The sequence below is a fragment of the Echeneis naucrates genome, chromosome 12, assembly GCF_900963305.1.
Source record: "Echeneis naucrates chromosome 12, fEcheNa1.1, whole genome shotgun sequence".
Taxonomy (NCBI): Eukaryota; Metazoa; Chordata; class Actinopteri; order Carangiformes; family Echeneidae; genus Echeneis; species Echeneis naucrates.
In genome coordinates this window covers 13,910,166-13,937,649 of record NC_042522.1, presented here as the reverse complement: position 1 = coordinate 13,937,649, position 27,484 = coordinate 13,910,166, and the positions used below count along the sequence as shown (strand labels likewise).

General features: G+C 41.2%; 1 protein-coding gene across 6 annotated transcripts; it reads right to left on the bottom strand.

Moving 5' to 3' along the window:
• Nucleotides 1–45: 45 nt before the first annotated feature.
• On the bottom strand, nucleotides 46–26,762 carry nacc2 (NACC family member 2). 6 transcript variants are annotated; one of them, XM_029515563.1, is made up of 9 exons: nucleotides 26,207–26,762; nucleotides 9,615–9,729; nucleotides 8,211–8,979; nucleotides 7,012–7,192; nucleotides 6,144–6,896; nucleotides 4,497–4,673; nucleotides 3,008–3,113; nucleotides 2,672–2,769; nucleotides 46–2,575 (listed from the first exon to the last, which is right to left on the bottom strand). In XM_029515563.1, the coding sequence occupies exons 4-9, from the start codon at nucleotides 7,121–7,123 to the stop codon at nucleotides 2,043–2,045; spliced, it is 1,779 nt and encodes a 592-aa protein (XP_029371423.1). In that variant the 5' UTR covers nucleotides 7,124–7,192; nucleotides 8,211–8,979; nucleotides 9,615–9,729; nucleotides 26,207–26,762; the 3' UTR covers nucleotides 46–2,042. The 6 variants fall into 6 exon arrangements, with proteins under 6 accessions (XP_029371423.1, XP_029371425.1, XP_029371427.1 ...); XM_029515565.1 differs by having other exon boundaries at nucleotides 8,309–8,979; XM_029515567.1 differs by lacking the exon at nucleotides 8,211–8,979 and having other exon boundaries at nucleotides 9,589–9,729.
• Nucleotides 26,763–27,484: the final 722 nt, after the last annotated feature.

Below are 27,484 nucleotides of genomic sequence, written 5' to 3'. Positions count from 1 at the left end.
ATTGTTTTACTAGACATGATGATCTGAGCTTATGATTAAATGTGCTTCCATCGCTCGACAGGGAACCAAGAAAACTGGAGAAAACACACAACAGTGTTTTTTTTTTTTTTTTTCAAATCAATGCACTTAATAACAAAGAAAGGCTGTTTGGACTTTGTCCTTATGCGTGGCAGAAAGCGTGAAAACATATTTTAAAAAAAAGAAGAAAATGAGGATGACAAATACAGGTTGAAGTCGCTGTTTGACATTGCCCCATTCGGTTCCCTCCCCTTTTCCAAATCCAAAACACCCTAATCAAATAAATAATCTAAATGATCTAGAGGAGGGTTTGTCCCTCAGATCATCCTGCATTTAGTCTTTAGCACAGTCATACTTTGCTCCTTAGTTTCCAACCTTTAACATTTTTTTTAAGTGCAAATGCAATAAGCCAGCAGAAATTGCTATTAGAAATTTTATTCAATAATTTACCCCCCTCAAGAACTCCACCCACCCCTCCAGGACAAAAAAAAAAAAAAAATCATAAAAGTAAAACAGGATGGAAGCAGGACTATGTAGTATTGGTGTCAAACACCACCACATCAAGGTGAAACAGTGCTTCTCTCTCTGGCATTTGTCTTCTTCTACCACTTGGTGTAGTGCATTTCTTCTTACTACTCCATATAGTCATTTTCCTCTACCCGTGGTGACAGTATGCTCCGTAGTTTAAAAAAAGAAAAAAAGAAAAACAAAATCCAATCAGCACTGTGTCAAACACAGTCAGTACTGGGTCACACCCAGGTCAGTTCTAACGTTTGTCAGACTGAGGTCTCTGAGAAACGTCCCAGTGAGATAAAAACAAACAAACAAAAAAAATTATTTTGCGTATTAATGGCATATCTCAAGGCAACGATAGCTGTTTTCTTATTTAGATGCAGGTTTGTGGTTTTGTTGTTTTCAGTAATTCTCTGTAGCCACTGTTTGTATTCATGCATGCAAGCTTTGATTTAGTGCATGTTCTTGTTCATGTCTCTCTCTGTATCTCCAAGACAGAATGGTGTAATTTAAAAAGGATTTTTTTCAAAGGTAAAAAGCATTGTTGGAGTTGGGCGGGGGTTGAATTTCAATGCATCGGTGTATTCTCAATACATCGGTGCAGATATTAAAGGCTAATATCATACTGTGGGAGGTGTGCAGGTGCGTTTGTGTGTCAGAGGGGCTGTCTGAAGCAGACACAGGCATCACATTGACAGTCTAATCCAATGTGTCACAGGCAAATGAGCATGAAAAACAACTCCATGTGATAGATTCTGTTAAATTGTGGAGAGCCTTCTCAGAAAAATCTTCCCTCATCTCTAGCATAAAAACAAGGTGAGGTTTGGTTTTTTTTTTTTGTTTGTTTGTTTTTTTTTTTAAATCAGGAAATAAAAATCTTTCGGTTTAATGGTGCTAGTATTGCCCTTGACCTTCAATTACAGCACAACTCTTTTTTTTTTTTGTGGATCCCAACTCCCAACAAAATGACGTGAAAAATAAGCTGATTTTTAAGAGAAGAAAATTTCTCTGATCTGTTTTTCCCAAGGTTTCAAGGGTTATTTTTAGAAGTAGCTTTCTAGAAAACAGAGTCATTTTACAAGCCATTATACCACAGTCCATAAACTGCCGGCAAAGTTGCTACCACTTTTGTATTGCACTGAAATCTTGAATCATGACTGCCATTTGCTCATCTGTCAAGCCTTTGTAATATTGTTGTGGGAGCTAAAACACTGTAAATACTGAATACATTATGAAAAGGGTGGAGCAGAAATCATTAGTTTTCTTGATGTGATAATGCCATGCCTGTGTCTGCTTCCACGGTCAGTAAGTATGCGTTAACACAAGCACGCGTGCGCGCATGCATGTGTGACATATTTCTGTTAGTAAGAACGACGAACGTTGTTTTTTGTGCTGATAATTCCTATTGAGGAAGCACAGAGGAGAAGAAAGAGTGGTGGACGAGATGCAAGCAAAAGAAAATGTGTTGTTAAACAGATTTCACAAAGTGAGAGGCAGCCTCAGAAGGACATTCACTGTCCATTCACCCTTAGACCTTGTCCGAAATTTTCCGCCTCCTGTTCAGGCGGAGTGTCACCACAATTGCCTGCCTCGGCCCCTGGGATCAACGTCGGCACCCCCAGTGATCCATTTACACCCTCTAACCCAGCTTCATCCTCATCTTCCTCTTGTTCCTCCTGGGCGCCTCCTTCACCTTCACCTTCGGCCTCTGCTCCAGCAGCCCCAGACCCAGGACTGCCCTCTGTGAGCGATGGGTGAGTCCTTACGGGGTCCTTACGATCTGGATACAACCTTTGCTCCAGGGACTTGAAGTCAGGCTCAAAGGGGAGGGATACCCCTGGTTGGGGGGCACTCAGTGCCAGGCCCAGACCCACAGCAGCACCCATGCCCATTCCTGCACGGTATACCTCCATGCCATCAGGCAGCATGGACTTGATCTTGGGCAACCATCTCTTGCGAACACGCCTTGCATTTGTGCACATGTCGGCAGCAATCACATTCATTTCACTCTCCTTGAAGTTAGGGTTGAAATTCTGACAGTAGACTGTGAAAAGAGAGAAAATGGTAAACTCCATGAAAACTAATTTTGCTATTTTGAAATTCTGTCTCGCAAGTTAAATAATTTAGATACTAAACCTACGTTTTACAGCGTTGAGGACCCTGCTGTCCAGGGGTTTCCTGCTGGGGTCACTAGTAGAAGAACGGATACCAGTCCCACAGCTATTGGCTAAAGTGTTTCTGCAAAGATACGAGTCAGCAGCAGGGGGCAGAGTTAGCCACAGGCACATGGAAGAAAGCAAACATGGGAACACACATAACCAACCACATTGCACAACATGGCCACAGATGGAGTGTGAAAGTTGTTTTGTGACAACTGCGGTCGTGTTGGACTCGTGCACAGAACTCACATCTTCCAGTGGCTCCTTAAAGACTAATACAAACTGTTGTCTTCAGTTGTGCATGCCTTAATACTCACCTATCAAAGAATGTGGCTAGCAGTCGGCGGAGCAAGACTTTGTGTTTGATACCAGCACATAGATGACAATTCATTAGCTGGCCGCGAGTCATGAACACCTGTGTACCTGAAAAGTAAGAAAAAGCAAGATCTGCTGAGAGAACTTCTTATATTACAACCAATTTCTTTGTCTTTCTAAGCTCCAAAGCTTCGTCTTTTCTGCCTTTGGCCTGAAAATTGTTCATCTACTCTCAGATAGTCTGATTTTTCCAACATTTGGAATTCACATTCAAGAAGATCTTTAATAGAGTACAACAAAGCTTCATTTAAAGCGGAAGCAGAAAGTGGGGAAGGAGTTAGAACTTCGAGGACAAAAAAAGCACAACACTATTAAATGACTTGGTTTTGCTTCTTTTACAATACCAACTCGTTTACATTCATGGGTTGTATTGTACCGCACAACTGAGTAACACATTTCCATTGTGTTCCATTCTGTTTCTAATTCAGTTATATTACAATTTGATTGAATCTCACCATGAGGCAACTTTGAGCCTGAACATTTTGCACAACTTGCATGTTCACACAATTGTATTCCACTGTGTCTGTGTGTAAAATAGATCAGGTTGTATTCAGGCTCCATTCTCTTGTCTGAAAAGATTCAATATTAAATTGATTCAACTTTTTTTTTTTTTTGCTATACTCTACTGAAGGAATTATATTAGCTACCTGCTCAGTTTGAAAGCCTGTGGTCCGACAGCCAAGAGCAATATCTGGCAGTTAGACCAAAGAGTTCGGTTTACACACATCACACCAAAAAATCTTTTTCCTCATGCTCTCAGAGGCCTCTTAGGGCCATCTTGCAAAGCCTCGGCTGTCATATGCTTTTTACTCCAAAGGGATTTCTGTCTAGTCACTCTACCATAAAGGCCTGATTGATGGCTGCTGCAGAGATGGTTGTCCTTCTGTCACAGTCATCTCTCTCTCTGCAGGAAAAAGAAACTATGTGCATCTTTGTCTTATCCCTTTCAGACTGACACAGTGATGTACATCCAACCTGCTATGGTGGTTGACCTGAAAGACTCAATACGCATCATCTGACCCCCCCCCCCCCTCCTCACCTTACTTTAACAAGGGTAACACTACATTTAACAGGGCTACACTACAGGCTTTGTTATACACAAAATCTGCATTCAAACAGGCTCACATTAGTGTGAATGGTAATTATAACAAAATGAACTGCTGACAGCAATCTCCTCTGGGTCACAAACAAGCTGATTACATGCTGCTTATGGCTAAAAAGGGACATTTGAGAGGTCACTGGGTGCTGGGTTACCTCTGCCTGGTTAAGATACTAATTTTGGGTGGATGGTTGATTTACATTTTTTCTTTCAAATTAATGGATACCTCAAACCTTATGAATGTATTAATATGTTTAAATTAATTAAATTTAATTTGGGCATAAACTGAGTTTTATATGTGGATTGAAGTGTAGAGTTATATGCATGCCTACCAGCTACCAATTCCAGCTTCTCTCCAGGGTCCCCCTCAGTGTAGAGTTTAGGGTGGCAGCGGTAGCCTATCTGGCTGATGAGGCTTGCAGGCAGCGCCACCAGGTCCCGGCGGATCAGCACACAGTTGCGGTTCTCCAAGGCCAAGGGCACTGCTGCCATTTCCGGCTTGTCCTGGACTGATGAGAGCAACGAGAATCAGAAAAGATTCAGACAGGATTTCAAAAACCAGAAGGATTTTTGTGTTGTATGGTAAAACAAGGACAAATAAATGTGTACACGAATGCCTCCATTTATTGGACTAAACCATGAGCACAAAGTTATATCAATCCATCACCCTCTGTGCCACCCTGTTTACAGAGAGACTACAAAATCTAATCAGCAAAGCAGGTTGGTGTAATCTCATGCAAGTTTGTTTTGTTTCATAAATGTTTTAGAGCATTGCAGATGTATCCCAGATAAGTCATGATGCTGCATCAGCAACTTGAGTTTTGGAAGGGGACAGATCCAAAGCTGGGTGTTAGGTTCTTACTTGAAAAATTGTTTCGCCTAACCTCTAAGATGACTGGGTGAGTGTATGCCCATGCACAACCTCCTGCACACGTGCACTCGCACACACACATTAACACAATGTGAATGGTTCTCAAATATCCCACAATGTCACCCTGGGGTGCTCTGACTGATTGCAGATAGAGTGGATTTCATAAATATCTGAAACTCTAGAATTTGACAAAGCTGTCTGATGCCTTTAAGCCACAGGAGGCTATTGATGATGGGGTTTTGTGTTTGTGTGTGCGTAGATGAAAATTAGGGTCTGAACTATCCACTAGTGTCTGTGTGTTTACCTTTAATGGCCCAATACATGTGACTATGCACAGAATGTGTACCCTCGTGTGTAGGCAAAGTACAACATGATGGAAAAGAAAAAGTGAAAAAACTATAACAAAAAGCAATACAGAGCAGCTGTTGTAGCTGTGATAAGGCGTGTTGTTGGTCACGATGCACTCCAATCATAACTCCATAAAGCTATCTTTATGCTGAGCCCTCCACACGCACACACACACTATGAAGGAACAACATCCTGCTTTTTCAAGGTGCAGGATACATGATTTATGAAAGATTACATAATTCAACTAGGATGAAATGAATCTGCACCATTTTTTGCTTGTTTGTTTTTCTTTGTTTTGTGTTTGTTTATGTCCAATACATAACAAGTCTGGACAAGGAGCAACAAAATGCTCAAATTTATGGTTATATATTTTTGCAAAGTCATGCAGAGTTTCACTTTCAGAATGGTCTAATATCAAATGAATTTTGGCCATCTGAGCCAAAGGCAATTGAGAAAGTGATGCACTTAGTCAGACCTTACATGACTAGAAAGATAAAATCGATGCTGGATTGCTATGGAGATTGTTAGCATTTCCTCATTTGTCCAGTTTTCCCTTGAAATAACTTTAATCTGGAGTTAAAAAGTAAATATTATTTTTGTTGTTGCAAGGTAAAAGTGCAATATTAGTTTTTGAGAAGTTTTTGCTGTGGAAAAACATTTCAGAGTAAAGGTTCAGAGATGTGTTGATAAGTGAAATACACTTAGGTACTGCAGCACTTCACAAACATTTTAAAAAGCATCAGCATAACATAATACTCACTCCCATAGGGGTTAGCTGAACGTCCGTAGAGGTGACTGTACGCATCCTCTGTGATCCCGTCATAGGGCTCTTCTTCAAACTCTTCATCTTCATTCTGGTAGGATGTAGGACTGTCAGTGGTGGGCAAGCTGGAAGCTCCAGGACTGGACCTTTCAACTCCTGCTCCACCTCCACCGGCCCCTTGAAGGTGGAACGGAGGCAAACCAGGGATGGCGGTCCCTCCAGCTGTCGTGTAAAACAATGAACTAGCCCTCGCCAGTCGACTTCCCAACTCTGAGGATGAAATTTTGCTTTGCGTTGAGGGTATTGTCAAGGGTGTTGGTTCCCCCCCTTCTAGTTTAATCTTACGCTGCGGCAAGAGCAGGGATGGAGACCAACCCGGGGTTCCCAAAAGGGCGGCCACAGCAAGGCCGTTACCATTATTAGAAGGACTCTGCGGTTCGGATCCTGTTTCCTCTAAAGACCCTGCTGTTTGCGAGTCACAGTGAGGTGAGTTGGCTTTGAACATTAGGTCCATGCCTCTTTCAACTATGTGCTGAATTTGGAGGTAGCCAGCTGTGTACATGACCACCAGCTGTTCGCTAGCTGCCATTGTTAGCTTCCCTGTATAGCAGAAAGTGAGGATCTGCTCAAAGCAAGCAGGTGTGACTGAGGAGGGCAACTCAAACTGGGTCTTGGTGGAGCTGCTGAAGAGGTCGCGGAAGTAGAGGCTGCTAGCAGCCAAAACGGCCCGGTGGGCTTTAAATGCTTGACCTGGTTGATAGAAATAATGGAGAACAGAAAAAGAAGTTGAGGATATTGATGAATTGTGGTGCACTTTCAGAGTTCTGCAAATAAAATTAAAACAACATCATTCCAGCCAACCCACCTTTGACCAGGATGGATACATCGCAGTAGTGTCCCAGCAGGCGCTGCTCATTCAGGGAGCCCAGAACTGTGGCTCCAAAGTTCGGGATCTCCACATGGAGCAGCTGGGACATGGTGGCCGCAGAGAAGGGGAAGATGAGGTTTCAGATATTCACTGCAGACTCTGCTACTGAGAGAGGCATCTGTAAAAAGAAAAAAAAAAGCATGGAGAAAAGGTTGGAGAAGACAGTGATAAAGAAGGAGTGAAAAGAAAATGCGTGAAAGATGAAAAGACATGCCAGAGGGAGGTAGAGAGGCGAGAAGGAAAAATTGAGAAAATCTAAAAAGAAGCAGAGAGAAAGAATGAAAATAGAGTTGAGATGAAGTGAGAAAATTAATACAGTTGAGGAAGAAGTGAGAGGTGTGTGAAAGAGACATGGATATGCAGAGATGGTGGGTGAGAGAGTAGAGACAGGATAGAGGAAGGAGGAGTCAAGTCAGTCCACAAGACAAAAAAAAAACTAAGTGAATACCATGCCATGCCTACTGTACATGAAAACATTGCGAAATACCTTAAAGCTATGTTGTTTTACATGACTAAAATTCCAGGAACCTTTCTAGGACTCGTGCCATGAAACGCATTTTGTGCATCAACAACAATCCTTGAATGACCTGTAAGCCAGCCGTCACAACACCTTTTCCACGGTGAACACAATCAGCTATTCATGTGACAAATCTGACTTTTCTTCCTAAAACTCCATAGATCCGTCCAAATTTGTTCTCTTTCTAAACTCAAAACTACCCAACACACAATTCGATATTAACTTTGATAGTTTCCATTGCTCCTGCTCACTAACATTCTCCAGGCATATTGGCACCTTCTTTCCTTCCCTGAACCTTTGTCATTGTTATTTTTTTCTTCCCCACCAACCCACACACATACACACACACATACATATACGCACTAGTTTCATTATTGAGCAATGCTGCAGAACAGTTTCCAGGAATACAAACTGAAAAAAAATGTCACCGCCTCTCTTACATACACACTCACACACACACACACACACACTCTCTCTCTCTCTCTCACTCCCACTTCATGCACTCCATACAGACAGACATGCACTCTGGCTTACTTACATAAAAAGTGTGCATGCATAAACACACACAGTACAGGCTGCATGGGAAAATTACTGTGTACTCTGGCATGCAAGCACTCACCTGGGGGAACCAGCACACGACTTTCTCCTACTAACAGTTCCTCACACTTGCACAAATGCACGAATAAAGCGCTCAGTGTGATCACGGACAGTTCTGACCTGTGTAAGCCAGTCTTCTGTTTAAGACACACCATGGAGCCTTGACACACACTAACACACCAGCAGCAGCCAGGACCAGGACAGACGAGGAGTAGTTAGAGATGGAAGGAGAGCACTCTGATGTACTCCGTCTGGCTGACTCTCTCTTTCACTTAAAGCGTCATCCCCACTGTTTCAAAGATGATTCTCTCTGGTGTCTGACTGACTTTTCTCTGTCTGTCTTCACCAGCCTATCTTATATCTCTATATCCTCCAAAGCCCCATTCTCTGTGCTCACTGTCTGTTCCAGCAGTGTCTCAAAGCCTGCCTCTGCCTCCCTGTCATTATCTCTCTCTGTTTTTCTCCCCTCTCTCTATTCTCCAAGGGTTGTATTCAACAAGTGCCACTGTAGAGACAGAGAGAGAGAGAGAGAGAGAGAGAGAGAGAGAGAGAGAGAGAAAGAAAGGGGGAGAGAGAATGGGGAGAGAAAGAGAGAGCATAGGCAGAGCAGAGCAGAGCAGAGCAGAGCGAATCAATGATGAAAGGAGTGGGAGGCTCAGTGTGTGCGCGAGTGTGTGTGCATGTGTCTGCGCGTGTGTGTCTGATCAATGCAGTATCTATACGTTGCAGGGAGTGGGAGGGAGAGAAAAACACAGGCTACAGTTACAGACAGAGACAGAGACTGGGCAGAGCTAGAGAGAAGCAAAAGAGGGAGGGAGGGAGGGAAAGAGGGAGGGAGGGGAGAGTTGAGACAGAGAGAAAGTCATTTGAGGACAGTACGAGTAGAGAAAGACAATTAGGTTGAAGCAACTTCTGCCACTTGCCCCTGGACACAGATGCCTATATGGTCTAATAGAAGGAGGAGAATGACTAAGACAAAAGAGAAATGAAAAAAGCTCCAGAGGTCGTACCAAACATTAATTAATTGGACGACAAGTAGTGAAACTTCCGAAATTCCAGTTTGACGCAAGTCAAGGGAACATGCGTCACCGGTCATCTTGGTAAAACAAAGCTTTACTAAATTGGAAGCTTTAAAATATACAATGTAGTAACCCTCTAATTCTTCCTATTGTATAATTAAAAAGGTTTATCAAAAACACTGGCTGCTGTTTCCCTCTTTTCTTACAGTACAGACAATAGTTTTAAAAACAAGGTTTTACTTTTGAGCAAGTGTGTATTTTCTCTGAATCATGCAAGGACCTCTCTGCCAAACACCTACACACAAGTAGGGAGCACTACTGTCTTCATGCAAGATAATTTGGTATTTCTACTTGAATTGATAAATTGAATGATTAATTTACGCCTCCGTTTTGGTGGCTCAGCTTACTCAGGTGACATTTCTGTGTTTTATACTGTCGCTGATTTTTGGAGCAGCGCACCGGGCGGCCTCCCTAAACGTTGCTTGATGTGGACAACGGAGGACAGGAGCCAGATGTCGCAGCCTGTGACAGGGTAGGAAAGACAAAAGACAACAGTAAGCAGAGAGGATAATTTCCAGAAAGATGTGTGTGGGAGGATAAGAATACAAAACTGCTGTGACGGATGAGTGAGTACATTTTACAGTAGGTGTGTGCATACATACCCACACACATACACATGTACATGTTGTGTAATTCCTGCACGTAAAAATCTAAAAACACAACGTGGGCAGTTTTTTTGACCTCCACACTGCATTTTTAAATGATGAGATATGAAGACAGTAAACATTTTAATGAATGCTTTCTATATCTCATTCCAACCCTTTCACCTCTGAATACTCAATCTGAAAAAAAAAAAAAAAAAAGATGATGCAGAGGATTATTATATCTGAACAACTCCACAGAAAGCATCCAGACAGATCGCCACTTTTTTTTTTTTTTTTTTTTTTTTTTTTTTTTTGTGCCAGAGAAACCTCAAGTAGAGAAAGTTGTGCTAAACTGAGCAAACTTTTACTCTTCAGTCACAGCAGCTATATGAAAAGGACAATATTACAAAGCCTTGAATACAATGAGTCAGACTTTGGTTTAGAAGGCTGTGCCCCAGCAGTGTGATAGCCGAACAGCACATATAGGTATACATGAGTGAGCACCTACAAAAGCACAGTTAAACGCTGGAGACGCAAATCTGCAAATAGACGTATACAAATTCCCCTGCTCTTTTCCGCACACGCCAACACACTTTCAGGTGATCTCCCTGTGCCTGTTCTGTTTGTCTGTCTGTCTGTCTGTCCCTCTTAAGAAGCTGCCAAACTGCTCTGTCCATTAGTCCACCCAAGTGTTATTGTCACTGTTGTTTCCTTACATCGCCTCTTGCTTCTCCCCTTTCTCCCTGTTCTCTATCCTTTCCGCCCTGCATACCACGTACCCACTGTCTCTCTGCCAATTAATGCACACAGGGCTGCATTGCAGTGAGGCTGGCGCGTGCCACGGCAGCAAGCACAGTAGAGAGTCTACAGACATGCATGTACGTGCCAGCCGGGCAGAGAGAGAGGGGAGGGGTGGAGGGGTTGAAAAGAGGAAAAGGGAGGGGGAGAAAAAGAGCAAAGGAGAGTGAACAAGCAAACGGAGAATATGTTGAGTCAGGCAGACAGGACGGCAGTGTGCCACGCTGCACATATACACAGGCACACAGCCGCATGCACATGTATGCATGGATGAATGTGAAACAAAGACGCGCATACATTTCCATTGCGAGAGTATGAGCAAACGCAAGACATTGGCTCACACCTAGTAGTACATGTGCACACACAATCATGAACACATGCATTAAATATAGACATTGCACATGATAAAAATATAAGGCATGAACTCCCTAAACTTGTTTGCTTAATTAGTGATCATATGTGCCCGTGTGTGTGTGTGTGTGTGTGTGTGTGTGTGTGTGTGTGTGTGTGTGCGTGCGCCTTTCCGTTGCCAGTGTCCTCATTTCCTTCTGTGTTTGCATTTCCATGTCAAAGTTTCTTGCATACCAAGGCGTGTTTTTATAATCATTGTTATATACTGGGCTGTGACTCTTGGCACTGCATGGCGGGTGTGTGCATGTGTCTGTCTGTTTGAGAGTATGTGAGTGTGTATGTTTGCGTAGTTTGTAAGTTGAGATATGAGTTTTGAATACTGCTCTGATTGCTGTTGTCTGCTTTGTTGGAATGTGTTACATCCATTTTAATCAAGGATTCATACCTACGCACAGTGTTATTAACTGTAGCAGCAGGTCCAGGCATATTTGAATAATATGAAGAAATGAGACGATTCACCAGATGGCACACACACAAACAATCACACACACAAACTCACACATGTACACTCGTACACACACAGATTTTAATTACTAGTTTACTGTAGCTACCTACCAAATGACAACAGAGTAACTTCCAAACATAAAACCATAAAAGTCATACACAATTAGGATTCATGTAATTGCCATTTAACACTTTGTGGAATAGTTCATTCAAGTTCAATCATGAAGTTAAGTTGGTGCCAGACAATGCAGAAAAAAAATACATAAACGTGGTAAATATATGTTAAGAAGGCGAATGCGCAGAAAAGTAACATTGATTAATTGTTAATTAGTATCTCATTTAAAGTACAGCAATCCGTAAGAAAAGCAAACTAAGAGTTTTTTTTGAGTGAGCTGACCAGGAGCAGAACCTTCCTCTCTAGCTTATGTTGCCTCTATACAATCACAATATGAACAGTCTCCTCGTTATAAATATTCAGATCCTGCAGTTGTTCTCATGTCTAAAGTGTACCAGACAACAGATTCTATCCACGTTGAGACGGCAACGCTCCCTGGCAACAGTTCTACCAATCGGGACGGAGCGGGTGTCTGCCTGAGTCTGTCTGAGTATCATTATGGGATGTCGAGAGAGAGAGAGAGAGAGCGAGGGAGAAAGAGTGAGAGAGGCTGCTTATCACAGCTTATAATGCAACATCATTCCCTGTGTATAGACCCCGCTGGGTTAAGTTGTCTCCACATAGTCAGGATCAAAATCATCTTTTTTTTCCTTTTTTTTTTTTTTGAGAAAGGGAAGAAAAAAAAACATCTCCCAATGATTCACACAGTTATGTAACAAACAGACAACTATGAAATGATTTGTTGTGGGCTGAATATTGTCTGCTATCTCTCTACGTGTATTCACTCAATATGCACCAATAATATAAATCTGTGACCGGGAGGAAAAAAGGCTGGATTTAAAATGTAATGAATGGCACAATGCTTCCTGCAACACAGTCACAACATGAATATAAAGTAATGTAGATGGCCACATAAGATGTGTAGTATGACGGGACCTAAAACCTGTGTAGTCATAAATCATCACAATTAGCTCAAGTACATTAAATGTGAAAAATAACGATTACTTTATACCAGGGGTTGGCAACCCGCGGCTCTTTCATCCCTCTGATGCAGCTCCCCGTGGCTTAGAGAAAATAATGTAAATAAATAATGGCTATTTGTTTTAAATACATTTTATTCTATGTAGTTATCTTTTTCAATGTAATAGTTGTGATTCTGGAGATTTAAGTGATCTTGTACGACTGAAATGAAAAGTTTTTTAATATTTTGTCAATCAAGACATACAATAATAGCTTCTGCTGGCTCATCCGTATTTTTTCATGCTGATTCATATAGTTTAACTACTTTTTCATGGGAAAGCTTAAATGTTGATCTCCGTGTCTAATATTATCATGACAGCTAATCTGACCTTTAGCTCGTCACTTAAAGCAGCTATATGATCGAGCCAGCTCTGCTGTTGTCGTCAGTGCAGCATAGCTTTGTAATATCTTTTCGCACATTGTTTGGTTTTACATGGTGCCACTTTCAGTCCAGGCAGACAGCTGTTTTCAGCCAATAATATCTGATAAACCCATTGTAACCCTCCTGGTCAGTATCAAATAGCAGACGGACAAAATTAGCAGCTATAAACATGAGCATTTCTCATTTTTGAGAGCCAAATATCTTTCTTGGGAGATGGTGGAGACCACAAACAGAGCTAAAAGGAAACATAATTTAGGTCAGCTCGGTGACCAGTTTTCTGGAAATCTCTGTTGAATAAAACATATGCTCTTGTCATTCTGTCATTTTAATTTGTAAATCTGACCCACAGCACTTTCTGGAATGAGTTGACTAAAATGGGGAAGGAGAAGGAGGTGTTAGATTAATTACATTTATTTGAAACATAGATTATGTTACAAGGTTACTTTGATCTGCCTGTGTAGATAAACATCATCTAAAGAATTAGTACGCTGTGGTTGGGCCTCCTTATCAAGTGAAGGTCCTTTGGAATTCATGAAACACGGGCGCAAATGTGACGCAGACAGAAAGGGAGGCTACTGCAATCTGCCTAGTTATGTGTAGAGTAAGGTCACACAATCTGTCTTTGTCTCCTGGCCTGCGACGTGTCACAGAAAACAGTAAAATCGGATCTTAAAAAAACAATAAACTTATGACAATTTCCATTACACCAGTAACAAGAGCCTTCATTAATTCTAACATCACTAGAAATCTACTGGTTATGCAAATGGAAACTCTATGATAACAAGTTTGCCATATTAACTTAAAAACAATGTCAGTGTTGTGTTAAAAGCCGCTTTAAATTACTCAAAATGGCTAAAAGGTTCAGTTCCTGCAGACTTAATTGAGGTCCATGATGCACCATGAATGGACTGAACAACACCAATTCTACAAGGAAATTTAGACTAGTCAGTGTGGTTTGTGTGCACTTTTATTTGGACAAATATAATGCCAGTCTTCCATTGTTCGCATTTCATTTTTTGTCTGTTTTTTAAGTGATGGTCCAATTGGCTATTGTAGCTACTGTCAATTTAATAATATGTAATTTAAGCAATTACTCAAAATTGCTGTTTCTTGGATCTGTAAGAGATTCATCATTTTGACAATTTGATCAATTTGTTTTATTGCTATATTACAATGACTGCTGCTGTAATCAGTGCTTATCACTGTTTATTTCCCCTTGAAATCAAACGGTCAAAGGCTCGGTTGCCTTTTTTGCAAAATGAGCAATAACATTCATTTTTTCTGAAAACCTGCCTATGTTGTGCTGCAGCAGGGGATTAATTAACAGCAACACACACACATGTATACATGAATATGTGCGTGACATTGAGCTGCAGCCACTGGATTGATGAAGATGGCATTGAAGCAATTGAATGACTAACACTGCTTACTGCACCAGAAACTGACATTTCACAGTGGGTGGGGACTTTATCAAACACAGAAAACTCCAGTAACAGCGGGCTACCAGTCTGTTTAGCTTGCAGTCACAGTGATGTGCGTGAGAGAGAAAACCAGACGGAGGGAAAAAGAGAGGAAGAGCATGTACAGTATGTGTGCACAAGTGTGTGTGTGTGTGTGTGTGTGCGAATGATCCTCCTGAGGCAAAGGCATTCCTAATGGACTCCAAGTGGCAGTGGGAGGTAAACAAACAAACAGTAGCAATGACTACTACAGGACATCAAGTTGGCTTCACACAAACACACACGCACGCACGCACACAAATCACCCCACAAAAATGACAACTTTTTTGTTGAGGGTTTAAGTGATAGAAACAGAAGAGAGAGAACGATCGAAAAGTGCAGGAGGGGAAGTTGAACCGAAAGAAACAATAAGGAAGACTGCAAGAGGGAAAGAAGAAAAAAAAAAAAGCAGAGGAAAGAGAGGGAGTGTGTGTGAAAGATGCAAATAGAAAAGAACAAGAGAAAACTTGACAAAGTGCAGTCACAGGCACATCAGAGTAAGAGATGAATAGGCAATTGAGGCAGAGTGATAGAAAAAGGTAAAGCTCAGAAGGAGGTGAGAAAAGAAACTGTAAGAGCTAAAAACAACAGAGATCAGTGGCTAAATAAACTAAACTGGCTGTACTTACAATCATAATCCCACTAGAAATTTGACCTTAGCAGTTTGGTATATAACTTGGTATATGGTGAGATTTCTTTTCAAACTGTTGCTCTGGGTGTCTGATTTTAAGAGCAGGGCAACTGACGAAGCCAAGTGATACAACAAGTTGACACCTACATCAAATCAAAAGAGATTTCACCTCCACATTACTGACTCAAAATGTCAGAATCACCAAACAGGCTGCCATTTCTGGGGCAAAAAGGTCCATATGACAGGAAAAATGGAGGACTATTCAATGTGACACAAAAGCATCAAGGGAAAGTGTTAGGACAAAGGCAGCTGGATTTTTTTTGGGGGGGTAAACACTCAATTCATATTGCAGAACCACAAAGGCCTTTAGATCATTCCAGTTTATAGCAACACATAAGTGTGACGTGTGAGTGCCCAGGAAGCTTAGACCTGGCTCTCACGCAAGACATATTTTGAACAAACACTGACACAAGACCAAAAACTCCCCTGAATTCCAACTTATAAGGAAGCGATGAAAGCAGCACAGGAAGAAAGGGAGTGAACAGAGAGCCCAGTAACACAGAACATGATTCAGGAGGCATTTGTGGAACAGAGGTGTCTAAAAATGTGTTTGACAGCGACGGCACTTGGATGTATGCGCAGGGATAAAATACAACGCAATGACTGGCATGTGAGATTTCTTAATTTGGGACAGTTTCTAACTGATAAACCATCAGCACTGGCATCCACGCACAGCTACCACGTTACTGGTGTATCACTAAAACACAACCTAATTATATTTTCCAGAAACCTCAGGTCCCTAGTTTCTTGTTGGCATCTACTGATACACCAGCAAAGCAGCAGTTTTGATGAGCTTAAGCTGTTTTTCTTTTCCCCACCTTTGAAATTTTTGGTAATTTCAAAGCTCAGTATGAAATTACTGGAAAGGAAATAATCAGTGGGGGGCAGACTGACATTGATGTCAATTGTGGCAGGCATAGCACCTTTAATTGAACAGCAGAGGTGCTGGCAGGATTATTTTTCGCGGTATGGACAAGAATTGTCTGCCTGTTTGGAGGCTACCATTGGGTTTCCAGTTCCCACACTCCATCAGACAAATGAACACTTACCATGTAACTCACCCCATCACACGCATTTCAAAGACTGACCAAGCAGCGCTAAAGCCAGCTGAAAAATGGGCTATTATATGAGATATCGCAGAGAATTGTGAAGTAAGTCATCATTATGCAGGCGATGGACTCCCTTAGGTAGATAAATAAACTAAGTTATCATCAGTTAAGCAGTTTTTCTTATTCTCCCTTAATGAAGGTATAACTAAAGACTAATGTTGTGGACTGAAGCCCCTAAAAAAACTGCACTATAGTCTCTATGAACATGCAACAAAGCCAAACTGCATTTTCCCTTCGCATCAAAATACAGGTGATGCTCTCCTTCCTTGTGATTCTGCTTTGACAAGGACACCGGTTCATTCTCGGGAGACGCTGGTGTGGCATCCCGAACAGCCTGCCTCATTTCCGAACTGTGACTGTGCCATGGCAGGGAGTGTACCAGTTTAAGAAGGAGCTAATTGGCTGTAGTTGATACCTGCTTTAAGAGCACCTTGATAATTTATTCTTGCAAGTACAATTACAAAGCAGATGCTCCACCGCTGTGCTAGCACACCATCTGACACTCACGTATGCTGAAACACAGCAAATTTGTGCAGTGGCTTTTGTACTTTGATTCACAAGCGCGAGGCCAAAAAGTTTCATTGACATCTTCTTTATACGTGACCTTCTTCTGGGGACAACAGGGACCATGAGATGGTCTGCTGAGTGTCACTGTCAGTCACACAAGGACTACAATTAGGTTAGATTTCACAGGAGGTCTGTATGTTTGCGAGTGTTTCAGTGTGTATCAGTGCTGACGTGCCCTGTGCATTTGTTCCAAACATGATTTGATTTTCACAGCGCATGACACAGTAGAGGATGGATGGAAAAGGATGAAACAGCATGAAATGAGAGCTTATCAGTGACCATCCTGCACATACATACGCTCAGCAAAGACAGTCACATATCCAATGAATGAAGTGGTGAGAGGGTAAAAAGGTTAGATTTGTTCATTCTACTGTTTACATACTGCATGGATTTAATAGCTGCTTAAGGGTACAATGTTGAATTTTTTTTTTTTTTTGTTAACTCAACCACTCATCATGACACTGTATGTATACTTAAGGACTAACAAACCCAACCAGTGAATTTCCTTGAAGTAATTCATAAAGTATTTAAAAAACGTCCAATTATTACCAATATTAATACTATTAATATATATAATATTAATAAATTAATCAGCTTAATAATTAAAATTAACAATATTAATATAATAATATTAATCATATTGGTAACTTTGAAAGCATGAAACCACATTCATGCTGCTGCACATGCTACAAAAAAAAAAAAAAAAAAAAAAAACAGGGCCTTGCTGCTCCATAGCTTTACTCAGCAGTTTGGTGATACCAAATTAAACATACAGCTTTCTCTTCTACCTATTGCTCCCTTTTGTCTCCACACTGAGGTCAATAAAATACTATCTAGACGTCAAAGCCACCTTGATTCGCTGTTTTAGATCAATCTGAGCTGTCTCAGCCAACAATGCTTAAGTAGTTTAGTCCTTCATTTTTAATCGCTGTAGCTTTTGGGGCCTTGCTCCATCCAACAGACAGAAGCATTTTGTAAGCACTAGTCTTTTCTGATACACACTTAAAACTTTTCCAAAAAAAAAATAAAATAAATAAAAACATCAAAGTGAGGACTCATTAACTTCTCTCTATACCCTTATTGAAGTTAATGGACCACTTCAGGATTTCAAATACGAAAGAGTACATGGGTCAAAAGTTTATTTCCTTTTGCAGTCTTATAGCAGGTCAATAGGTTTTTACCTGCTGGAAACACATGGCACGTTATAAAGCAATTTCACAATGAAGGTTCCTACTGTAGGAATTCACGTGTTGGAGGCATGTGACATGTTATGACAGTGGATTCATATTCTAAGAACAATTAAAAATGGTCAATAACAGCTGCAGCAATAGTGCCAATCATACAGGGGCATGCAAGGCGAGAGCAATAATAAAAAAAAAAAAAAACACATAAAATGAGGGTGTGCTCTGACAGCATTGTCACACCTTTAAGTGTGAAAGCAGCTTTCAATTCCTCCACAGTGAAAACACGGTTTTTCTGTTTCTATCCCTCTAACGAAGCAAGTTGCATAATGACATAAAAAGAAAGAGATTAACTTAAATGAAGATGTGTACCGTAAAGTTTCCAGTGCATTTAATGCCAACAGTGGGTGAAAGAGTGAGTGGCAGGAAGAGGGTGACACAGAAGCAAAGACGGGGTGGGGGTGGTGGTGGTGGTGTTGGGGGGGGCTATGAAGAGAATAAACATGCCATTTTGATCACCCTGCACTGTCGTTTGTGAGCTGAATGTTCTTTAGTGACACACGTGACATCAGAGCAGCCCAACATGGCTGCCAGAGGAGCCCAGTGCAATGCAAAAATGAGGACACATCTTTCAGCATCACTGCCCCACTGTCTACACACAGGCATGCACAAACACACACACACACTCAGACAAAGACATACAGAGAGAGCAGTGCCAACGTCGACCGAGTGCCCCGTGTACATTTTTCAATTACCGCAGACAGAATGCTTTACTTCACTCCCTTAAATGAAAACAGCAGGGGGAATGAAACACTATTTGATATCAGGACCAGAGTAGGTGGTTCAAAAGAGCGTCTCATGACATGCGGCAAAGATTGCCCATGATAAAAATTAACAACGTTGTCATGTGTTAAAATTTATCATAAAAGATGGTCTGTTCAAGTGCACAGTATTACATACAAATTTATTTTGAGTGCATATACTCCCTCCCCTTCGAAAGACCCACACACACACACACACACGCACGCACAGACACACACACTTCACTGTGACCTATGAATCTTCTAGTCAGCAACAGACTTAGCCAGCACACATGTGCTCAAATAACATGTCACCTTGTATAACCTCATCACAGTGGTAAAATACGTAAAAGAACCCCTGCTGACCAACATGAAAAGAGCTTGTTTATCGCTGTCTCAAGTTGAGTCAACAACTTGGAAATTAACAGCACCCTGCACGGCTGAAAAATTCCACTGAAATTTAAAATAATATTTGAACGTATATCTGTGGGTTGGCCAGTTTAGGAGGATAAAAGGATGGTTACTAAAAAATAAGGGGGCTTCACAAAATGAACACGCACAAAAGTTCAGGAGAGGAGTGATTGTGTATGAAGACATAATAGTTACCACGCTAGTTTCATGAAGTTACAAACTGTGACACTTTTAAGTCTGTGAGATCATTTTTAGTTGATTAAAGGGGTTTATGTGGGCACAATGTGGCCTTTCGTGGTTTAGAGACTTATTGTATTTACAGTTGCAGAATAAGCATTAATAGAAAGCAATTACTTGGAAATTGTTTTTATGATCTGCTTGTTTTGAAGATTCTTGGTACATTCTTGCCGATAATGAGCTGAGGGGATTGATACTACTGAACTATATATGGGGGTAAATATGAACCTAGCAGCTGGTTAGCTTAACATGAAGACAGAAAACAGGGTCACAGAGCTTGCTTTGTTAGACAGTTTGTTTTAGTTTTTTGTTGTTTTAATATCAAAAGCAATGTGTATATTGAAAGGCAGTGATTTCCTAGTTTCTTTTATCAACATGGGTTTGTCAGACAACTAGCATTTCTCTTGCACAGAGGAAGTAACTAAGAAGTATGTTAATTACCTTCCTGCCTTCTGCCTTTATACAAAGCTAAGCTAACTAATCAGAGTATTTTACATCAGAAAATTTACTGTTGTCATTATAAGACAAATTTAATCCAATTTGAAGCAAGAAAACATAAACCAGGAAATGCCAAAAACAAAATTGAAGACGAAATGGCTCGAACCTGCTGCAGCAAACACAACTGTAATGAAAGCATCAGGTAGTTAATGCTACTCTTTAGCAGTAATTGCTAATGTACATGTACATAAGGGTGGGGGGGTGGGGGTTGTGTAATGAAAATGACCCGCCTCAGATTCCTGTCTTTTTCCACTGGCCCCCACCAGCATTCTGCCAGGCTTTTAGGACATGAGGTGCACATACAGGACAAGTCATCACCACAGAGAAGGGGTCAGCCAATTTGCTTTCCTCACTTATTACCCTCTGTAGTAATTAGCAAACTTTGTTTACTGGCAGGAGTCTTGAAAGAGGCTTGAAGTTTGCAGCAATTTAATTATGTACAGCACACGGCAAAAGAGCATGGAAAATTGAGGTGGGCTGCAAGGATAAATGCCATCTACAGAGCTCTCTCTCTCTCCCTTCCTCTCCTTCTGTGTCTGCCTCTGTGTGAGTGTGAGTGTGAGTGTGTGTGTGTGTGTGTGTGTATCTGCATGATTCTGTGGGGTTTATTTATGTGTTTGTGTGTGTAAGTGTGTGTATGTTTGTGCATGTCTGTGTGCGTCATCCCCCGAATTATAGGTTTGACTTTCACAGTAAGTCTAATGTCCCCTCACTGAACATCTAAATCTGGGAAAATTGTTCTAAACCTATTCAAGCTACTGTCTTCAGTTACAATGAAGCCTTTTGCAAAGATATGGGGAGTTACAAAGTTGATTTAAGCAAGAGATATTTAGGTGAGTGCCTGTGACCTTATGATTATAAGCCCTGACATACTGGGGATTAAACATACAGAGGGAGTTCAACAAGGTTCCCAGAACTGGAAATCAAGTGCCAGGTAATACTAAGAATGATTATTTAAGTATGAACAGTTTTGAGATATTAACAGAATTTCTTTCAATTCACGTTACATCAACGAGTGTAAAGACCTCCCCATGAGAGTACCCTCTTGGATTTATTAATATTCTGATGGCAAAAATGCCATCAAATGAGGCAAAGTAGCTCTGAGTATGTAGTATCATTAAGGGCAAAAAATCTAATTTTCCATCCTATTTGAGAATGTGATCTCATGACTGTATCAGGAACACTTTCCCGTCATACCTCTCAACAGTCTGTAATTCTCTGCTATGGCTACGTACTCCTGTTCATGCTGAAAATACTTGGAACAATCAAATGTGCACATGCTCCCTTTCTTTTCTTTTTTCTGCACACAAATGCACAGACATGTACAGTCTCTCACTCACACACACACACACACACACACAAAACACAGGCTTGACATTCATGCCATGTGATCTTGCTAGGCATTATGCCAACGGCCAAACATGTCACTTACCAGAAATCTCTGAGACAGAGCGAGACAGTGAGAAAGCAAGAGAGAGAAAGCGAGAGAGTGAGATTCTGCACATTTGTCAGTTTGTGAGAGCTCCTTGCCAAGGGTAAGTACAGTACATACACTGGGAACATGAAATGTAGCTGCTACCACTATCTGCAATGTACTGTGGTGTGGGGGCAGTCAGTTCTCAGGGAAAAAAAAAAAAAAAAAAGGTACACGTGATCTTTGAGATCTAATGTGGAATTGTTCTGAGGAACATGCCATGTTTACTGTTCATTGTCTAAATTCTTGGAAGGCTTCCTGAAAAGCATGTAGCAAGCCAAAGCAGTCCAAATCAGTTACATTTCAAGATTCCTAATGGCATTTGCTGATCCTCACTCTCGTTTTCTCCCTCATTATTTTTTTTTCTCCACATTTCTGTATTCCAGCATATTTGAAGATAGACTTGCCGTGTGTGTGGTTGTGCATACCACACGACAATACACTACAGTTTATAGTATCAGAAACATCCGCAGCAACATCATCATTTTTACAGAACTTCAAAACAAAAGACACACAAACATTGCCCCACATACCATGCACAAATTTTCCTCAAGTGAGACTAAAAGTGGGATGGCCTAACTGAGACTAGTAGTAAATTCCAAGAAAGAAATTGTGCCATATCATATATTAAACGAGAAGCAAATTTGAGGAACTGCCCAACCCTGTATTGAGGCTTTGGCAATCACCTTCTATGCCTCAAACATGCACACACATGTAACTTGGTTGAAAAAACAATGTCGTGACAGACAGAGCAACATAAAAAAAAAAAAAAAAAAAAAAAAAATCTCTGATGCCAACTTTAGGAATGCGGTCTCACACGTAAACTGGATACCTGCAATCAAACCATCTTTTTTGTGATGATTTGACCTCCTCACGACCAAACCAAACCAGACCAGACTTCCATGTAACTTTTGGACATGAAACATCATTTAGTTGGACATAATTTAGTTTATCTCAGTAAATGTATCATTCTGCAGTGCTTCCAAATTCACTCATTTGAAGGTCAACCTGATTTGATGCGACTCTCAGCATAATTTGGGCTTTGATGAGGAAATATGCAGACATGTCAACATCCAGTGTTGTTGACAATTCATCAGCATTTGATGAGTTGAGAAATTATAACTCCATATAAGCTGTACATGGAGCTAGGAGGGTATTCTTCCTGTGGAGGTTATTCATGGATGTGTCTATCTATTTGGCTGGTGTACTACTCTGACAATGACAGACAAAAAGAAGAGAAGTATGCTATCCTCCTGTCCCATCAGCCCCAGGGGTAAATTAAATAGGACATGTGGGCCAAAGAGGAGCTAGCCAATATAGACCTGGAGATAGTTAAATTGTAATTTGCAAGAAGATTTTAATTGTAGCTAGTTAGAGGAAAAAATGCCACAGTCAATTACTTTGAGCTGGAGTAAGGACCAATTTGTCCAGAAAATTAGAATGAGCTTCCAAAAAAATATATCCCTTAAAATTTTAACACCTGTGACATTCCATGATTTCTTTTAACATATCTGTGCTGATCTCTCTGATTAACATTCAGCATGAAGACATTTCTTTACATTACCCTGTGAGAATTTCAGTTCCATGAACAACAACCAACAAGTCTGAACACCCCCCCCAAATCCATCAGGGTTTAACTAGCTCTATGTTCCACAGAAAATACAAGACGGATGCATGAGAGCATGATGTATGACTGGTGAACTGTATCGCATACCATCAGCAATGACTCATCCACTGTCTCAGGAGAGGAAAATCATACACACATAAATATACTCCCCACACAAGTACACAAGCATATATACGGACAAAAGTACCCTAAGCATGAGCTTGCACAAACACACCCACACACACAAACACACACAGACAAAGTCTTTTTCCTTGGTTTAAATGTTGTAGTTTGGACCAATGTGTCTTAATAAAGCTGGGAAGAGTGGGAGTGTGTGTGACTTTTCATATCAGCAAGCCGTTTTAATCTTCCTCTGTGTCTGTCTTTGTGAAATACGATAAAGACTGAAGCTTGTCCTCAAATATTTGCTGTCAGAGAGAGAGAGAGAGAGAGAGAGAGAGAGAGAGAGAGAGAGAAAAGTGGCAAGCACCTTTAGGGCAGTTTTTGCCAATTGCTGATCTGTAGGTCCCGACCAGAAAAAACTTCTGCCATGCATCTCTGAGAGAGCTCTAAGGAAATTCTACACAGGTTGATGTCTGACTGTCATCGTGATATATCGATGCTGACAGCAACCGTGATATTTAAACACTGAAATTGTGTTAACAATATACACACGAAGGCCTTGTAGATATTTTGTTTATCGCTTCATCATCACACTTGCTACAACACCCTGCTCTCAGATTTGAGTCTAATTCAGCAAACACCCAGTCAATACAGTTAAATATGAATTTGACTGATATTATAATTTGTATTATTTTACATTTTTACATATCATTTAATATTATTGTGATGTTAGAGTGAATTCTAATCATGTTGTGAAAATCTATTATCTGGATAGTCCTAAAAGTGAAGGAATGTTTTGTGTGTTGTTTTTTTTTTTTAGAAATCAGCTCAAGCTCATTTTTGGGTCCAGCAAAAGATGAAGCATGAATCTCAAAGTTTTAGCTCTCACTTTTCTGTCAGGATCTGCATCACTTACATTTCACACAGTGTTGCCCTTCTCTCTCTCCCTGACCCTCCCCACTTACAGACAGCCCCGGGCCCCCTTGTGGAATGCTGTATAGTGTGAGGCCTATGGAGGAAGGGCATCCCAGGACACACAGCGTGAGCGCACACGCACAAACACTCACATATGCTAACACACCCGCAGACACACGCGAACACACACACACACACACACAAAATACAGCTGTTAAGAGCCATCACAACCCTTTGGCAGGCATCCAAGTCAAAGACGAGTGATGTTGGAAGGCCCCCATTTAGAAAGAAGAAAAAAAATCCCCACATTTTCCATGTATGTTGTGTTAAACACTGAAGATAGAAACTTGGCAGAGCAAACCCACATTACCCCGAAATGATTTCCCCGTATTTGGACAAGGCCTATCATGAACTACACTGATATCTTTGTGTTGCTCAGGTACACCTATGTATACATATTGCTTCAGTTATCTACAAAAAAAGAGAAGCACAACACACCTCATTATCACCCGTGATATTTTTACATAAGAGAAGCAGAAACAGATGGGCATTAAAACACTCCAAAGTGGAATTCATTACTGTAAAACTGTGAGGAACATGTTTTTAAACAAGCTGTGAACTTCACATTACACTGCCTAAATGATTCATATGACTCTATAAAGTTGGCTTTAAGTTGCAATCCAACCTGTGTGGCACCTGTCAGGGCACAAGATGCCAACCATACTGTGAAGTTATACAGTTAGTCTGGGTTGTTATCACGTAGCAAAGATAAGATGCAGCCTTTAACTAACCTGCAAATATTTGAGGGAGTGAAAGGGGGGGGGGGGGTCTTTTTCACAGTCATCTTCAGATCGAACACACAACAATCGATTGTGGATTAGAGTCAGTAAGACTGAGAGCAGGGTGACAGTGAGAGAGGGAGGGAGAGTTAATGTGTGTGAGAGGGAAGGAGAGTGACAGGAAATGAAGAAAATTGCCAAATGCTACATGTGGGCCAGCCACATAATGCACCCATGTACACACAAGGCTGGGTGGGGGTGTTAACTGCATGTATAGTCAGATGACTCCCGCAGGGTTCAGGTAAGGTACACAGAGTCTAAACCAACACAACAGCAGGGCAACTGGTAAGTATATGTAAGGGGAAACTTGTTTCTCAACTTTTTCAGCTTCATCCTGAAAAAGTCACTACAGCTTTCACCAAGCTAAATATGTGGACACATTGATTGAATCCTCAAATAAGGAATAAAAAAATGATCTGGCCTGTATCATGCAATTTTAAAAATAAATAGAAATGTTAAAGCTAAGTCTTGTGTCTCTTGTGATAAGGGAAGCTTTTTGACACAAAGCCATCATTTTAAGATGAAACGGTGCTGATAATGTAAACGCTGGAAGCTGAAGATTTGAGGAGCCGGTTGTTTTAGATTAGATAAGAAAAGAAAATTACACTCTATGAAACTGTATCATGTCTATCTTCATCTCAGCAACCGTGCAATAATTATCAATACAATGGATGCATTATGGGTGGAGATTTTTTGTTTTGACTTCATCGTGACGCAAGACCGACAATATCATGCCACTTTCACCACTCATGGCTACAGTTGAAACTCACAGGACAGTACCATTTCCTGTGGTTTTTAAAGAGCTGCCCAACGCGACTGTGAGGCTACACGTTTTGGGGAAGGTGGAGGACATTGCACATATCATAAATCTGATTGAATTCCTTCAGTGCCATGTGCAGTTGGCTGCGCTCTCACGCGCCAAGCTCCGCGTAAAATCCGCACATTTCGCGATTATTACGCCAAGAAAGTTTTAAGAGTAACTTAGTTGAACTGTCGATTTAACTCGCAGTGTAATGTCGGCATTGTGTCCGCTGTGTGCAGCTGACTATTGTGCCTTTAAAGAGAGAGACGCGAGGGGATAATGCATAGCAAAAAAAAAAAAAAAAAAAAAACACACACAAAAAAAAAAAAAACACACAACCCTATGCGTCATACAAATCAGGCACTGCAAACACCAAGCCAAGACAGGGGTAGAGAGGAGGAGGAGGAGGAGATGGGGGGGGTGATATATTTACCAGATATGTCGCTAATCCATAAACTGCGGCCGTCAGTTGGCGCAGATGTGGCAGCCTTTCTCTTCGGAAAGCCGATAAAGTTTGCAGGCTGTTAAAAAAAAAAAAAAAAAAAAAAGAGAGAGAGAGAGAGAGAGAGAGAGAAAGAAAAGAAAGGAAAAGAAAAGAAAGAAGAGCAGGCCACGGTTCCCCCCTTCGTCCGTTGGCTCTCTCTATCAGTGCCGTCCTATCTCCGCCGCTCGTCCCCCATCTCTCTATCCCACTCTCTCTCTCTCTGCCCGCTTCTGTCCCTTTACAGGAAGTGAACGCCGCTCACATGAACGCTATACGGACTGCAGGCAGCCTGACATCATGCACCAGTCGGTCGGTATAGAGTTGTTTTTTAAAGACACAGACATTTTTGCCGGGAGCCGCCAGGTTACTGTAGGTGTGCACCGTCCCGGTGGAAGTCTCCGCAGCGGACGGACTGTCAGAACTGTGTGTGCGGGTCACATCGTGCGCCTTCACGGACACTTGAACCCGGTGCACTCCGCAGGCTTAAAGGCATAAAGACTGCTCCTCTGTGGACAGCAAACAACACCTCAACCACAACCAGGCGATTTAACCCGCAGCCCCCACTCTGCATGTGTGTGTGTGTGTGTGTGTGTGATGCATTGCTCGAAAAAGGCTCACGAAGCGTGCGCGCAGACGCTCCGCTGCGCCCATACAGAAAATGTACATGTGTGGTTACCTCACGTGTCCATGTGATGACAGCTCAGGCTACACGATGCGCATGTGTGCTGTTCTGCTAAATTGTAAGCGCCAACTGCTGGCGGCGTGACCTCAAGTCAACTTTTCTGTACTGCAGACATGCAATATCACTGCAGGGGTTGCAAACTTCATGGTAGCAGCACATCTTCCTGCTAACTCACCGCATGGGTCACTATGTATGTTTGTTCTCAAGGTTTTGGGGTTTGGTCGACATTTTCTTATAGCCAGTTTTGGTTTGCTATTATTATTTCGAGTGGTGAATTAAAAATGTATATTTTTCTTGCTTTTTTTTTTTTATTCATTTTTATTAAACTAATGAAAACAAGGTGAGCTATTTAAGCAAGCAAAAGTTAACTTAAAAAAAAAACGTTTTAATACTTTATGTTATACGAGTAAAACACACAACTAGTGTCAAAAGCTATTTGATAAAGTAAATTATTAAAGAATTTGATTGCAATTATACTTGGAAATCTTATGAAAGTACCAATACACAGAAATATATTTTATTCAATGAAACTACCACTATGACAG

Bases quoted from the DNA above. Each gene is read 5' to 3' on its own strand.
- nacc2 (XM_029515567.1), bottom strand. From the start codon at position 7,123: ATGTCCCAGCTGCTCCATGTGGAGATCCCGAACTTTGGAGCCACAGTT. The intron at 3,114-4,496 runs GTAGGCATGCAT...CTTACTTTTCAG, and splicing joins GAAGCTGGAATTGGTAGCTG to GTACACAGGTGTTCATGACT. The intron at 2,770-3,007 runs GTGAGTATTAAG...GTATCTTTGCAG, and splicing joins CTAGCCACATTCTTTGATAG to AAACACTTTAGCCAATAGCT.